Here is a 16,431-nt window from a genome sequence, read left to right on the forward strand (position 1 = left end):
TTTCTTCGTTTTTTTTTCTTCTACTTCTTCATTTTGCATACTTCGCAAAATCCGCCATAAATCACGAATGCGTGCTCGGACCAGGCTGACATTTGGCACACTTAAAGGGCTCATTAAGGCGGATCCCAGCACCAACTTTGGTAGGAATCCGATGAACATTCATGGAGTTATGACCGATTATTTGCGTAAAATAAGGTCGAAGGTCTGTCACGCCTACAGGGTAAACTCCTTTGAGGAATCAGTTGAAAATTGCTATGTAGATGGAACAACCATCGTAGGAGTGCCTTTTTGTGGTTTGAAAGCAATCGGGATAAAGACCACGGAGATATGACACAAAACCCGACCTGTGTCAAAATTACGCGATCAATTTTTAAGAATAAAAATACTATTAGTTTTCGTGTCTATCAGGCAAACCGCTTAGAGCAATGAGCTGAAAATCAGTATGTAGCTGGATTAATCATCATAGAAAGTCCTTGCAGTAGTACAGAAGAATCGGATTACAAACCACTGAGTTATGATTCGAAAGGCAACTACGTGTAGCATATGCGAGATCGAGATACTCTAATAGAACAGTCACCCTAATAGAGCATTCATCTACGTTTATAACTTACTCCATTACAGAATTATATAACATTGCAGGATATTCTGTACGGAATTCAGCTACAAACAGTTAATCTGATACACAATTCAGCTACATGCAAGTCACCCTGTAGAGAGTTCATCTAGAAACAAGTCACCCTGTATCAGCTAGAAGAAGTCACCTTGTAGAGAGTTCTGCTACAAAGAAACCATCATGTAGAGAGTTCAGCTGCAAACAAATCACCCTGTAGAGAGATCAGCTAGACACAAGTCACCCTGTAGAGAGTTCAGCTAGAAGAAGTCACATTGTAGAGAGTTCAGCTACAAAGAAACTACCTCGTAGGGAGTTCAGCTATGAACAGATTCACCCTGTAGAGAGTTCAGCTACAAACAAATCACCCTGTAGAGAGTTCAATTACAAAGAAACCACCATGTAGAGAGTTCAGCTGCAAAAAAATCAATCACTCTGTAGTGAGTTCAGCTAGAAGAAGTCACCTTGTAGAGAGTTCAGCAGCAAATAAATCACACTGTAGAGAATTCAGCTACAAACAAATCGCCCTGTAGAAAGATCAGCTAGAAGAAGTTACCTTGTAGAGAGTTCAGCTACAAAGAAACCACCATGTAGCTAGAGAGTTCAGCTGCAAACAAATCACCTGTAGAGAGTTTAGCTAGAAACAAGTCACCCTGTAGAGAGGTCAGCTAGAAACAAGTCACCCTGTAGAGAGTTCAGCTAGAAGAAGTCACATTGTAGAGAGTTCAGCTACAAAGAAACTACCATGTAGAGAGTTCAGCTGCAAACAAACACCCTGTAGAGAACTCAGCTACAAACAAATTGCCCTGTAGATAGATCAGCTAGAAGAAGTTACCTTGTAGGGAGTTCAGCTACAAACAAACCACCATGTAGAGAGTTCAGCTGCAAACAAATCATCTGTAGAGAGATCAGCTAGAAACAAGTCACCCTGTAGAGAGATCAGCTAGAAACAAGTCACCTTGTAGAGAGTTCAGCTAGAAGAAGTCACATTGTAGAGAGTTCAGCTACAAAGAAACTACCATGTAGAGAGTTCAGCTGCAAACAAATCACCCTGTAGAGAATTCAGCTACGAACAAATCGCCCTGTAGAAAGATCAGCTAGAAGAAGTTACCTTGTAGGGAGTTCAACTACGAACAGATCACCCTGTAGAGAGTTCAGCTACAAACAAATCACCCTGTAGAGTGTTCAGTTACAAAGAAACCACCATGTAGAGAGTTCAGCTGCAAAAAAATCAATCACTCTGTAGAGAGTTCAGCTAGAAGAAGTCACCTTGTAGAGAGTTCAGCTGCAAATAAATCACCCTGTAGAGAATTCAGCTACAAACAAATCACCCTGTAGAAAGATCAGCTAGAAGAAGTTACTTTGTAGAGAGTTCAGCTACAAAGAAACCACCATGTAGAGAGTTCAGCTGCAAACAAATCACCTGTAGAGAGTTCAGCTAGAAACAAGTCACCCTGTAGAGAGATCATCTAGAAGAAGTCACCATGTAGAGAGTTCAGCTACAAAGAAACCGCCATGTAGAGAGTTCAGCTGCAAACAAATCAGCCTGTACAGAGTTCAGATACAAACAAATCACAAATCAGCTGGAAACAAGTCACACTGTAGAGAGATCAGGTAGTATAAGTTACCTTGTAGAGAGTTCAGCTACAAAGAAACCACCATGTAGAGAGTTTAGCTGCAAACAAATCACCCAGTAGAAAGTTCAGCTATGAACAGATCACCCTGTTGAGAGTTCAGTTAGAAACAAGTCATCCTGTAGAGAGATCACCTAGAAGTATCACCTTGTAGAGAGTTCAGCTACAAACAAATCACCTGTATAGAGTTCAGCTACAAACAAATCACCCTGTAGAGAGATCAGCTAGAAGAAGGCACTTTGTAGAGAGTTCAGCTATAAAGAAACTACCATGTAGAGAATTCAACTGCAAACAAACACCCTGTAGAGAACTCAGCTACAAACAAATCTCCCTGTAGATAGATCAGCTAGAAGAAGTTACCTTGTAGGGAGTTCAGCTACAAACAAATCACCCTATAGAGAGTTCAGCTACAAAGAAATCATCATGTAGAGAGTTCAGCTGCAAACAAATCATCCTGTAGAGAGTTCAGCTATGAAAAGATCACACTGTAGAGAGTTCAGCTAGAAGAAGTCACCTTTTAGAGAGTTCAGCTACAAAGAAACCACCATGTAGAGAGTTCAGCTGCAAACATATCACCCTGTAGAGAATTCAGCTACAAACAAATCGTCCTGTAGAGAGACCAGCTAGAAACAAGTCACCCTGTAGACAGATCAGCTAGAAGATGTTACCTTGTAGAGAGTTCAACTGCAAACAAATCACCCTGTAGAGAATTCAACTACAAACAGATAACCCTGCAGAGAGTTCAGCTAGAGTCAAGTCACCCTGTAGAGAGAATCCTGTAAAGAGTTCATCTACATACAAGCAGATCACCCTGTAGAGATTTCAGCTACATTTCAAGTCACCCAGTAGAGAGATCAGCTGCAAATTATCCTGTGGGGATTAATTGACATGTAATAAATATATGCTCTCTTTTTATATTATGAACTCTTGATATATGCATTATGTATGTAATTTGTACATTTACTGATAAAATCAGAATGAGTTAAAGTGTTTATAAAATCTGCTTCATCGTTTTCTTTTTCCTGTGGTAAAGAAAAATATATAGGTTAAAAAGCCCCAAAGCTGGCCATAGGCCGGCTTTGGGGTATACAAATACAAAAAGAAGTGAAATCTAATCAAAAACAGCCAAGCTGTAAAAAAAGGAGTGCGGCCCTTGAAAAGGCTATGGTGAAAAAAGATGTGAAATCCAAGGTGGCGGCCAAGAAATGGCTGTGATGGTAGGTTAATGGTAAAAATTTTAATAACAACAATTCAGGTGAATTTTGTGCCAATTGACCAAGCGGCACCAAATTCACCTGAATTGTTGTTATTAAAATTTTTACCATTAACCTACCATCACAGCCATTTCTTGGCCGCCACCTTGGATTTCACATCTTTTTTCACCATAGCCTTTTCAAGGGCCACACTCCTTTTTTTACAGCTTGGATGTTTTTGATTAGATAATTATTATCACTTGAGATGTACAGTATAGCAGAAATTCATAAGTGCTTGTACTAACCAGAGTGATACAACTCTCCCTTTTGAAACTTTTTCAGTGCTGATTTTGCAACTTTCTTGCTTCCTTGTAAGTCTCCATTTTGTCTCAATGAGTTACTTAGCTCTGACTCAATTAAGGCCACTTTTACATGGTTTTTACCATAAATCTGTTCTGTAACACTATGTACTTCTTGTAGTAAGACAGTACTTTCTTCTGGTAGACACAAATTCCTCAGAATAATTGCTTCCTGAAGTTTAAGCTCTGCTTCCTGTAATAACAGTATGGAAATACAATTTTTAAACCTTTTAAAATTAAAAACACCTGTAAACTTAGGTACATACATTCATTCTGTCACAGAGATTACAATCACTCATAGTAAATGTTAATACAGCTTTTATGCCAAACAGACAGAGAATTTTTTTTTTTGAAACGTGTGGGTGTGACAAATAAGAATTTTGTCAGCATACCATAGCCACACTGTAGTCTGAAGCAGGTGGAACACTATAAGTTGTTGTATATAGTGACACAGGAAAGCGAGCCTGTACAATGCATACACTCTAGTTGTCATTACCATGTTTTCCACTGCACAGTACAGCAATAGCTGTATGCTTTCTATAGGTATTTCTGGGGTGTAGTGATACTGTATACTAAATTTATTAGAACCTGTGTAAGTGTTTTTGTCGTGTTTCTTCCCAGTGATAAGATAACATCCTTGATAGAGCTTGCTTCACTCAAATAAAGTACTAAAAGTTTAATAAAACGTTTTCACAAACAGTAACTTAAACATTGCTTCCACAGAACATTTAAATTATTTATTTTAGTTATTTATTACTTAATTGTGTGTTGAAATTATAAGGGTTCAAAAAATTTGTTAGTCTGGTTTTTGGTTGCATGTCATTACTCTATCATGGACTACATACCACAGAATAGTTGTCATTTTGCAGTAACAACAAACAAGTGAAAATAATTGTACTTCTACCACAACACAGTTATTGAAATTCCATCTCTGCTTGGTTAAAGTGCATAGGTTTTGTACCAGTGTTGTGATAACCCCACCCAACCATGGTTTTATCGTGAGTTGAATGGAACAACTACACGTGATATAGAAGCTAGAATGTGGGCACTGTATCTCCTTTGACTGATCAACAGGAGCTCTACATTCAGTAAAACTAACACATGCTGTAGTATTAACTAACTTTTATTTTTATACCTAATAGAGTTATTCTAGTCATCTTGTAACCACATACATCTACACTTGTAACCTTTGCTGGATGTTAGGTGTCACTTATGATATGGAAATTTGTGGGAAAGTTGGTAGAGTCTCTACACATGTTGCTGAATTCCAACTGTCACCAGAGTTCATAATAGGAATAGTTGTGAATTACATTAATGCAATAACATTGTTTCATTGGTTATAACACCTAGCTAGTGGCTTGTATCATTTACTATTGCACTTTAGTAGTGACTTCACAGTTAAACACTCCTTCATGCCTTGCGGTGCTTATTAGCTCCTGAAGTATGCTAACCAAACAATTGATGATATTCTATTACTTTATCACACAAGCCCATGACAACACATTTTGGACATACACCACCAGGTTATTTGTTGCAATCCTACTTACATAGGTGACAGTCTGACAGTTACATACAATAAAATGCAGTCTTTGTGCTGCTTGTCTTTGCCAGTCATTTCTTTGGCTGCCCTTTCTTGGCTTTGCTGCTAGAGGCTTGCCATCCTTTGTTCACTCCTGTCTGGCCACTGAACTGGCTGCCAACCCAGCAACCTGGGTTTTCAGGGGGTATATAGCTGTTCTGAAAACCCCACTGTCCTCCATTGTCAGTAAATACAATTCTCTTTAGTGCCTCTGCAGCTATTAGGCATACTTTATTATTATTATTATTATTATTATTTGTTAATTGGAACAAGGAAGACAAAGTCTTATAAAAACCAATCTCAAATACATCTAAATAAAATCAAACCGGCGGTCATATAAAAATACATCGAATTTAGTCTTAAAGATCAGTACATTAGGTGCAGATACAATTTCGTGGGGTAAGGTGTTCCAATCATTGACGATTCTCTGTGAAAAACTATGACCTCTAATAGCAGTGTTGAAGCGATTTTTGTAAAGTTTGAGTCCATTTGATTGAGTGGGGTTGGTATTACCAGTAAAAAAATAGTCTTTGCCCACAGGTACTAAATTGTTCAGGATTTTGTAAGTCATAATTAGATCCACTCTGGTTCGACGGTAAAGTAAGCTGGGTAGATTAATTTCTAGGAGTCTTTCAGAGTATGTCAAATTATAGAAGGAGGGTATAAGTTTTGTGGCTCTTCTTTGAACTGCTTCTAATTTACAGATGTTTTTCATAAGATGAGGGTTCCAGACAGTTGACGCATAGTCCAAAATAGGGCGAACAAGAGTAACGTATAATAATCTTATTGTGTTGGCATCCCTGGAGGCAAAGGTATGTTTAATAATTCACAATACCCTGTTAAGTTTCATTACAATTTGATTAACATGAGATGTAAACTTCACATCTTTATCAAATACTACACCCAGATCTTTTTCCTCCACAACCATGGAGATCATATTTGCTTCATTTTCAGATGGGAAATATTACTCTGTGTTTGATGAAGAATGTCCAATCATGCTGTAGTGACATTTAGGAAGGTTAAGGAAGGATAGCCATGTGTCACACCATTGCAAAGCGGAATCAATGTCTTCTTGCAGAATGGAGGAATCTTCAGATGAGCAGATGAGGCGATAAAGTTTTGTGTCATCAGCAAAGATACCCAAATAGCTCTGTACACAGTCAGGTAGGTCGTTGACATATATAATAAATAAGATGGGACCGAGCACACTACCCTGCGGGACACCACTAGTGACAGTAGACCACTCAGAGAGTGCTCCACGAACAACTACTCGTTGCTCCCACAACATACTATACCACACACCATACACCCACTATACAACTCTTTGGATTGTGCCACCACAGAAGGTTGGCTATAATAATTATTGACTCTTGCACAGCATACAATAAGAGAAACTACAAAACTGATCAAACTTGAATTATATAGCTACATTGCAAAATCTGTATGTTTTGTGGAGTGGGGGCTAGCAAAATTATAATAAACTGAACAAAAAAAAATTTTGAGCTGACCAGCCCAGAACAACTCAGGGAAAAAACCTAATGGCTCACTATTTTTTTTTGGCCGTGTAGGAAAAAACCCAAAATGCTCCACTCCACACTGTGTGTGCCATTATAAAGTCAAAATTATGAGTCTCCTTCTCCTACGATCAGTTATCTAACATCTGAGTCAAGGAAAACTAGAAGGGAGGGTGGGTGGGCCCAACCTGTAACACTCTTGTGGCCTAGAATGAATTATAATATTTCACAACACACTTTTATACCAAACATCACGTGCTACGCATGACACAACCATGACGTATTAACGCGGGAGCTTATTTTCTGTCTAATTCATTTCATTCAAACGCCAGAAAATACACCTCCCACAACATACCATACCACACACCATACACCCACTATACAACTCTTTGGATTGTGCCACCACAGAAGGTTGGCTATAATAATTATTGACTCTAGAGGGCACAAAGAAGGCGTTTATAGCTATATTAAGATACAGTCCCAAACTTTGAGAGACTTGTAGCCTACTCTCAATGTTATCCTTCACATAACCATCCTTTGCTGATTCTGAACACCATCGCCCATGTTTTTTGAAGAGCCTATCGGGCACCTTAGCATTGGCCGCTGCTGTAGCACCACCAGCCCTCAAACTGTGAAGACCAAAGTCCTTGACATTATACCCCAGGCTGGACAGCTTCTTCCGAAAAAGGTCTCGCAAACAAGTGTAACTTATCTTTCCTGTGCCTCGCAACTCTTCACAATGCTTGGTTTTTTGTATTGGCCTGAAGAGGAAACGCTGGTCCTCATGGGGTGTGGCTGTCCTAGCCATATAACGCTCGAGCATAGCTACAGGGCATGTCCGGCTTCCAGTTCTTGATATGACAACCTCGTCTCCTTGACGCAGCTGATCTGTCTTACTCCCTGGAATCTTAATTGCTAGCATTTCTTCAGAAAACTTAATTTCACATGGTCTCAGCCTTATGAGCTCATCAAACCGAAGAAAACCTGCAAATCCCAAAAGGCAGGCAGTAGCTAAGCGTATTTCAGACAGTGTTCCTGACTTCTTTGCATCATCAACGATCCTCTCCAGCATATCCACTGTTAGCGGTTCCTTCTTCACTACTGGTTTAGCATATGACCGCTGAAGCCCTTCCAACACAGTCTTCATGAATAGGTTAGAAGATGGTGAAGCCAATCCTGCGCTTGCATGGGCCCATGAAAGGGCATTACAGGCTTCTTCTGCTGCTGACTTTGACCTGGTCTTTTCCCCCAGATGCTGAAGGTATAAGGCTACTTCATGAGGTTTAGCTGGCAAAGGCACCAACTTATGAGAGGTTGCCCATGTCTTCCACCTCCTGAATGCGCCCAAGTATTTCTTAACAGTGCTATTAGCACAACTATGGAGGACTGTGTTAGGTAACTTCCTTGCCAATTCCTTTAGCCCAGAATCTTCTAGCTCATCTAGTAGCTTCCAGCTTCCTTCTAGTAGAATACCTGTGTGGTATAATATTAAGCAGCCGTATATAGTTTCTAGATGCCATATACCCATGCATATCACCTAGAACAAAGAGAACATGTCACATGCACGTGGGATGAGTTTGGGTCATCAATCAATTGAGGTGCAGCCGCATCATGTCATACACCAGGGTACTGGGTACTAAAAAGCTGTGGCAGTTGCCCATTCAGAACATCCTTCTATAACACACATAATATATACATATACCTCTGGTTATTGATAGAACTATATAGGCTGCACAAATGATCATTCACATTAGCACTGTAGGCAGAAGTTATCTGTATTAGCCTGCAGACTGTATATTCTTTATATTAGCACTGTAGGCTGTTGTCATTCATATTAGCACTGTAGGCACTAATCAATAGCACTGTAGGCTGCTGTCATTCTTATTAGCACTGTAGGCACTAATCAATAGCACTGTAGGCTGCTGTCATTAGCACTGTAGGCTGTATTGCTCAACATAAGCTCTAAGTATTGTACCATATTCAAAGCACTGGAGGCTGCAGCTATTGGCTGAAGGCAAAAAATTGCCAAAACTCTAGCAACATCTCCTTAAACAACACGCTTTCATTTTATATATATATTTTTAAATTTTTTTTAAATTAATTAAGTAATAAATTTATTTATTTATTTATTTTGGATGATTATATCTGTGGCTGTGCTACGTTGTAAAATCTAGCCTCACTGCTAAAACTGGAGTATTAGGTAAACCCTTAAACAGATTTTGATCTGTTGGACCTGACAGAAAGAGGGCTTCACTATTAGGAACCTCAGCTATCCCCACAACCGATTTTATTGGATTTATACCATCTGCAAACAATAGTGGCCAAAAGGGGGAAGATATCCACTGGGGAACTATTAGGGTTCCTTTATAGTGCGTAGCTTGGGCATGCCGAATAACCCTTGGAATCAAATAAACAGGGGGACACCATTATTCTCATCCATCCAGGAACATTTAAAGGCATCGACAGCCTCTGATCCAGGCGCCCAATACCTTGAATTGAACCGCTCAAGTTGGGCATTAGATGGGTTAGCAAAACGATCAACAGAGTGGGGGCCCCACAAAGAATCCAACCAGCTAAAAACAGAGGGGTTCAACATCCAGTCATCGTAATCAACGATGCGGCTATAGTAGTCTGCCAATTCATTCTGTTCTCTAGGAATCCACTCTGGCTCAATTCGTATGTTATTACTAGCACATGTAGATAAAATTCCTAAGGCCTCTGCCTGCAAGGATGGCTTTTTACTTCCATACTGGACAATCCTCACCACGTTCTGATTGTCTGTGAACCAACGCACACGCTCATTCTTTAATTTTGACTGAAACGATTCTAATACCATTCTAACAGCTTTCAGTTCCCTCCATGTAGAGCTTTGCACTACCTCACTGGGTGACCACTGACTGTTGGCCACCTTGTTACCATGCTCCACTACATATCCCCCATAGCCAGTACTACTAGCATCTGAGTATACCACCCTCACTGCAGATGGTGTGGGCCATATGTTTCTACCATTAAATTGAGATATGTTATCTAACCAAAATTGGACTTCGTCCAAAGCTTCCAATGACAATGCTAACTTTTAGCACCACGAAGTGCGGTCCTTAAGCACAGAATACAAGCTACGGGTCATTAGGCGGGTAACTGGGCCAAGGGCTAAGGACATTGAAATTATTGTGCCTATCAGACTTGCTAGTTTTCTTGCTGGGACCAACTGAGCCTCCTTCACCACCAGCAACTTTGACTTAAGCATATCAAGTTTACCCGCAGGGACAGAAAATTCACCCATTGATAAGTCGATTAGGAATCCCAGCCATTCCATGTTGCACTTAGGCTCCCATTCACATTTCTCATTATTAACAACGAATCCCACATTTCCCAGGTCCATCTTAACTTGGGCACTTTCTATTAAGGCGTTCTCCTTGATTTTTACAGCTACAATTCCATCATCCAGGTACACAATAGCCTTCAATCCTCTACCACGCCAATTCCTTACCAAAGGTCTCATCAACTCGGTAAATAGGTACCATGCAGTTGCAATCCCAAATGGAAGGACTTTAATCACAAAATAGTTTGTTTCACCGTTGGTTTCCCAATGAAAGCCCAAATATTTTTGATACTCAGGATGTATATCAATATGATGATAGCCAGACTTTACATCAAACTTAAACATATATTAGCCAGGCTCAAACATCAGGGCGGCTGTTCTTAGGTCTTCGTACTTAAAACTCAATACATGCAAATACTGGTTTAGGTATTTTAGATTAAGGACCAGACGAAGCTTGCCTGATAAGTTTGACACAACTGAAAGAGGGCTACATATATATGGTCTGCCCTCCACTTGTGCTGCACATCTGTTGTTAACCAGATTTTCAATTGCTTCAGATACAAAATCACTGTGGCTTGTGGCAGATTTGTGATTATGCTGGAAGTGTGTAGGGGGGATAAACTTAAGAGGCAGGTGGTACCCATTTCTTATACAATCTAAAACTGGGGGAGGGGCATCCAGCACATTCTCCCAGAACTCTATATTCTTTTTAAGGCGTCCTTGGATATCGGTTATTTGCTGTAGTCCACTGGACTCTGCTTCCCAGAATTTCTGAGTTATGTCAGGACATGCTTCACCACCAGACATGCCATGATAATTGACCTGGTGCACATCAGGCATCTCATGTAAACCCTCAGACTTATGGACACTTTTAGCTGGCCCAGCAGCCAGATTATCAACACACCCTTTGATATTAGCTGCCCCAGCAGTCAGATTATCAACACACTTTATGTTATTAGTTGGCCTGGAAACCAGACTATCAATGAACTCTTTGTATTTAGCTGGTTCAGTAACCAGGCCATCAACACACTCATTGTACTTAACTTGCCCAACAACTGGACTATCAACACATGTACCACAAGAACTTTGACCTACAAGCTCAGACACATCAGCAGCACTGCTCACCACAGGCTGGTACAGAGGATACAAGCGGTCTTTCGCTTTGCAACTGGCAACCAGGTGGCCATATCCTCCACAGCCATAGCATGGTCCTAGCTTCTGTTGGTTGCGGTACTGCATACTCTGGTACTGCCCAACTGGAGCTCTGTATTGATATGGGGGCCCCCCCCGTGGCCATTAGCGGTGGTGGCTGGTACACATCCCTCCTGTAACCAGGTCCTGGTTGATCCATAAAGGATTGCGGGCGTCTCCTCCTGTATCTTAAATCCCCCATTAATATGGCCACCACCATGCCGCTTTCTGTACGTAACTCCAGTTGTCTCTGATTCCTTCTTTGACTCCTTCTTCACCCTTTTGATTTTCTTTTCATCATCGGAATCGTCGGCTAAAGGATCGGCTTCATAATGTCGGACGGCACCCTAATCTGAACTGTCGGCTATCATAATATGTTTCTGCCTTTTATGCAAGGCCTTCGCACCTTCATCCATACAGTCGTCAACTTTGGCCAGGGCATCCTTATCTGATGGGTCAGCTGCCAACTTCTCTAGCTCGCTGCGGGCAGGTGAGATGGATTCTTGCATTCCGGAATTGAACGTAAACTGGTGTTCATGGCCTTTCTTCTGGAATGTATATCCCGACTTAGTTATCTTCTGGGAGAGATCCTTGGCCGTCTTTTCCTGCGCCGTGTTCACTTCTTTCCTGAGCTCCTGTAAGGAGCTCGAGAGCTTATCGTCAGCCTGTCACTGAGCTTTTTGGATCTCCCGCATTTCATTCATTAGCTTTTCGAATTTGTCGTCATCCATCCTCGAACGCAGCCAAATAAGACAAGCCAACCTGTAACACTCTTGTGGCCTAGAATGAATTATAATATTTCACAACACACTTTTATACCAAGCATCACGTGCTACGCATGACACAACCATGACGTATTAATGTGGGAGCTTATTTTCTTTCTAATTCATTTCATTCAAATGCCAGAAAATACACCTTCCTGTTTGATAAAAAGCTTTAATCCAACGAAGTACCGAGCCATTAACACCATATGCTTCTAACTTAGTCAGCAAACGTCTGTGGGGAACCTTATCAAAAGTTTTTTGGAAATCTAGGTACACAACATCAACACTAGTTCCATCATCGATACATCTAGTCCAGTGTTCCATAACACTCAATAGCTGCATCTCACAAGATCTCCTGCTATGAAATCCATGTTGCTCATTGCAAAAAAAGTCATTTGCTTGGAAGTAAGAAATTATCCTATTTTTAATAATTGATTCAAGCATTCTGCAAAATATTGAAGTAAGGCTGATTGGGCAATAATTGCTAGGAAGATTTGTATCACCTTTCATATGAATGGCAGTGACTGTTGCTAGTTTCCTACATGAAGGCAAAGAGGACTCCTGTAACGATTTATTAAATAGGAGATAGAGGGGTAAACACACATGGGTGACAGTTGTTTGGGCCACAAGATTTATTTGGCTTAAGCCGGTTGAGTTCAGTTAATATATCACAGTGTGTGATGGTAATATTGCCTAAGTGGTGGCCCATAGATTTATCTGGTAAAGATGGCAGATCTGCTTCTGGCTCAAAGTAAACTAGTATATTTAAAAAATTTGAATTTAAAAATAGAGTAGGGATCTATGCTACAAAAAGCACTGAAACAAGGGCTGTACGTATATGAAATGGTGCACGGTACTTTTCAAATCATGGTCAAACAATATGACAAACAATCCCTACTGCGGTGAAGATGCCATAATGATTTTGAAAATATTGGCATCCTCACCGCAGTAGGGATTGTTTGTCATATTGTTTGACCATGATTTGAAAAGTACCGTGCACCATTTCATATACGTACAGCCCTTGTTTCAGTGCTTTTTGTAGCATAGATCCCTACTCTATTTTTAAATTCAAATTTTTTAAATATACTAGTTTATTGACTTTTTAAGCTCAGCTTTTGCTATACAACTGTGTGTGTGTTAATTATATGCATGGATATGCTCATAAGGGTCTGGGGGCTCTACAAAAAAGTTCTGTAAGCGCACTACCACTGGATAGATGAAGGCACTAATTGATGAGTGCCGTGTGGAGAATAGGGTCTGGCTACACGAGACTATATAGTTAGATTAATATCAATGTTTGGGAGATAATGCAACCCAGTGTCATAGCTAGATCCACAATATACAAATTATGAACTCTTGATGACTCTGTAGACAGAAAATGTTAAGCACAAAAGTTCATGGCTTTGGATAAATTGTACTCCTCAAAATGAAAGGTCCAAACACTTAATGTGCTATGAACTTTTGTCCCTCGAACATTTCACACATAATAGCTACATGGCATGCCACAACTAATGTTTACAAATGCACTGAAATGCGTACAGTATAGTTGTGTTAACACTATAACTTACCACAGAACGCAATGGCGGTGAGACTGAAATGCTTACTAGTACAATGTATCCAGGCTCCTGAATAGGCGGGTGCCACGAGTCCTTACTAGTACAATGTATCCAGGCTCCTGAATAGGTGGGTGCCACGAGTCCTTACTAGTACAATGTATCCAGGCTCCTGAATAGGCGGGTGCCACGAGTCCTTACTAGTACAATGTATCCAGGCTCCTGATACAATGTATCCAGGAGCCTGGATACATTGTACTAGTAAGGACTCGTGGCACCCGCCTATTCAGGAGCCTGGATACATTGTACTAGTAAGGACTCGTGGCACCCACCTATTCAGGAGCCTGGATACATTGTACTAGTAAGGACTCGTGGCACCCGCCTATTCAGCCTTTTACCGGTTGCGTAAACTGGCAAGAGATAGTTTGAAACTAGTCGTCTTGAATCTTCTGCGTGAGATACTTTAGAATAACTACTATTAGTTACTACAGTAGTTCCTCCAACACAAGTGATGACGATTTCCACAGTTTAATAAACAACGTGGTCACTTATTATCACGTGTGAACTAACCTTACAATTTCCTCCGTTTACAATCGTACATTTCCGTGGCAACATCTTCAATTATCACCATCTATGCAATGAAAGAGAAGAGCGTAGACTTAACGAGAGATAAAGAGAATGTCAAGGCGCAATTGTTGTACGTCCACCGGATACTGAAAAGGCACATGCCACAAGTGAGTTTATTGTTGTGACGTAAAATGGAGGCTGTACAATGCGTCATTTAGTCACTAGCCTTTCGACTGTGATCAGGCAGGCTGGGAGGCAGGCTGGGAGGCAGGCTGGGAGGCAGGCTGGCAGTCAGACCAAAAACTGCGTTATAGCGAGTTTTTTAAAATTCCATATCAGTGCTTCTGTGAACATTTTCTTAGTTTTAACGCTAGATTTGACGCTAGATACACTAACAACATTCCGTGAAGGTATTTTTCGTCATGTAAAGTATGTCTATGTTGATTTTTAAAGGCGGCATTATTGGGGACACCATTTTCTTTTGGGGCGATCCCTACTATACAGTACTACCGTACTGTATGATACACTAGAGAAAAAATCATTAAAACATTGAGCTGTTTCACGATCAGAACAGGTGAATGATCCATCCCCTTTCCTTAAGGACATTATATCACGACGCACTTTTGCATTCTCTCTAACATATTTCCAGAACACAGATGGATTTTCTTTGACACTATCAACAAGCTTAAGTTCAAAATTGGATTTAGCCCTTTTAACAGTAGCAGTGGCAATGTTTCCCTTTGCAGTGTAGGAAAGATAATCGACATGATGGTGAGTGGCTTTATAGGTGTTCCATGCTTTATGTTTCTGTTTAATTGCTTTAAGGTTATGGAATAGTTTTAAATGCGTGGGCGGAACAAATTACAAAACCTACTTTAAACCAAGTAGGGATAAATAATTTCAACAACTGTGTTGTGTTAGCAATACAACTAATTGTGCTTGTTTGTTTTTACTACAGAACAACGACTGTTCTTGGGTGTGTGGTCCACAATAGAGCAATGTTTTATAAAAACGTGCCGCTAAAAACCAGACTAACAGATTACTGAATCCTTCTAATTTCAAAACAAGTGACTAAACAACTAAAATATCTAGGTCCTGTGGAAGCAAGTTTTTAAGTTACTGGTTGTATAGATGTTTTATTGAACTTTTAGTAGTTTTTTTTGAGTGAAACAAGCTCTTTGATGGCTTGTATCTGAGTCACTGGGAAGAAACACACCAAAAATGCTTCCACAGGACCTAATGAATTTAATATACAGTATCACTATGCCCCAGAAAAGCCAATAGAGCCTACAGCTTTTGCTGTATTTGGCGGCAGAAAAACATGGTAGTGACAGCTGGAGCTGAGCGATGTCTATGGGCTGGCTTACCTGTGTTACTACAACAAATTTGTAGTGTTCCACCTGCCTCAAACTACACTGTAGCTACATAAAAACATTAAATATGAAGGGCATCACCTTCATTTAAAACTTTTCACGCTGTTAGACTGGTTTTATGGGCTTCTCAAAAAGTATCGATAGGCATTCAAAAATTTGAATGATTGCCCGTGACTATACCGTAACCTTAACAGTAGAAGAATTTAGCCACTTAAGTTTAGAATTAGATTCAAACGTTTGAGTAGGAACATATTTGTCAATAAAAAATAGTAGTTTAGAGTGGAAAAGTAGCCACATTTTCTCAGTATTGAGTCCTTCAAAGAGTACTTCCCAGTTGGTGTTCAATAAATCTCTAGTCATTGATACATAATCTCCATGGTTATATAGGTATTTAGATACACTATGGAATTCCACTGTGCAATAACACAAAAAGACAAACTCTATAACAACATGATCACTTTTTCCAAGTGGCGATAAAGAGGTCATACTAGACACTGTATTTTCATCATTGGTTAATATAAGGTCCAGCAAGGAAGGCACTTGGTTGCTTCTAAATCTAGTGGGAAATGTGACATGTTGGATAAGATATAGGTCATCCAATAGGCTTAGAAAGGCCTCATTGTAAGTATTAGCATGTGTGACAGTTAGAGATGTCCAGTTTATGTAGGGTATGTTAAAATAACCGACAACAAGTAGATGAGACACACCAATATCAACAGCTTGTGTTAACAAAGAGCACAAGTGGTCAAAGTTTAGTGAGTCACTGTTAAGG

General features: G+C 40.1%; 1 protein-coding gene across 4 annotated transcripts in view; it reads right to left on the reverse strand.

The window, feature by feature from the left end:
* The window catches only part of LOC136247036 (uncharacterized), a 155,787-nt gene that overhangs the window by 48,902 nt on the left and 90,454 nt on the right, over window positions 1-16,431 (reverse strand). For all 4 annotated transcript variants that reach the window (XM_066038633.1, XM_066038631.1, XM_066038634.1 and 1 more), the window contains one exon: window positions 3,743-3,989. In XM_066038633.1, coding sequence (XP_065894705.1) covers window positions 3,743-3,989 — 247 coding nt within the window. The remainder of the gene's footprint in view (window positions 1-3,742; window positions 3,990-16,431) is intronic.

Source organism: Dysidea avara, chromosome 2 (genome assembly GCF_963678975.1).
Source record: "Dysidea avara chromosome 2, odDysAvar1.4, whole genome shotgun sequence".
Taxonomy (NCBI): domain Eukaryota; kingdom Metazoa; phylum Porifera; class Demospongiae; order Dictyoceratida; family Dysideidae; genus Dysidea; species Dysidea avara.